At 65.3% G+C, this 766-nt stretch overlaps 1 protein-coding gene across 1 annotated transcript in view; it reads right to left on the bottom strand.

The window, feature by feature from the left end:
• CD74 (CD74 molecule, major histocompatibility complex, class II invariant chain) overlaps positions 1–439 on the bottom strand; it is a 4,473-nt gene extending 4,034 nt beyond the window's left edge. The window contains exon 1 of the mRNA XM_010137631.1: positions 369–439. Coding sequence (XP_010135933.1) covers positions 369–439 — 71 coding nt within the window. The remainder of the gene's footprint in view (positions 1–368) is intronic.
• Between the last annotated feature and the right edge of the window lie 327 nt (positions 440–766).

Below are 766 nucleotides of genomic sequence, written 5' to 3'. Positions count from 1 at the left end.
CCCCACAGCTCCACTGCCAGCCTGCCCGCCCCATAGCCATGCTGTGTCCCCAACCGCCTCAGAGACAGAGTGACCCCTCCCGCTGGCCCATGTCCCCCAAATCCCACACTCGTGCCTGCCCCACAGCTCTGGTCCCTTCCAGCCCATAGTCATGCCACAGCCCCCTTGGCTCCGCAGGGCCCCAGAGCCACATCGTGACCCCCCCCTTCTGCCCCACAGTCGCTCTGTGCCCCCTTGGCCCAACTGTATCTCCTCCCACCCCACAGCCATGTAAAGACCTCTCTGTCCCACGGCCCCATCGTGCCCTCCCCGTGCTCCTTGTCCCTGCACCCCCGTGTCGCCCATCCCCATGCCCCCAACAGTGGCACCTGTGGGTGTCCCCAACACTGAGCACGCCGCTGCTGCGGTCGGACATGAGGTCCCGCTGCTCCTCAGCCATGGCTCCGCTCTCAGCAACCCGATGAACAATGACCACCCCGAGTTTCGTCGCTGGAAATACCCCCCAAGACCCCACCCTGCTTTGCCACCCCCGGCCGGGGGGGCAAAAAAATAAAAACCCCATTGGCTGCTGGCCCCTGCATCACCAGTTACCAGGCAGACCTCTGCTCAGCAGGTCTCCAGTCCAGAAATAATCCTGGATCCAGCTGCGAGCACCGTGGGCACTTCGTGGGGCATCGCTTCCCATCCCACTGCCATGGGCAGGGCATGAGACCCAGCCCGGTGACACCCGCTGCCATGGGCTGGGGGCTCGGGTACCCCTGGGCGG

This window comes from Buceros rhinoceros, unplaced genomic scaffold, assembly GCF_000710305.1.
Source record: "Buceros rhinoceros silvestris isolate BGI_N320 unplaced genomic scaffold, ASM71030v1 scaffold16066, whole genome shotgun sequence".
Classification (NCBI taxonomy): Eukaryota; Metazoa; Chordata; class Aves; order Bucerotiformes; family Bucerotidae; genus Buceros; species Buceros rhinoceros.
Note: the sequence above shows the minus strand (reverse complement) of the source record. Positions and strands in the feature narration are given on the sequence as shown.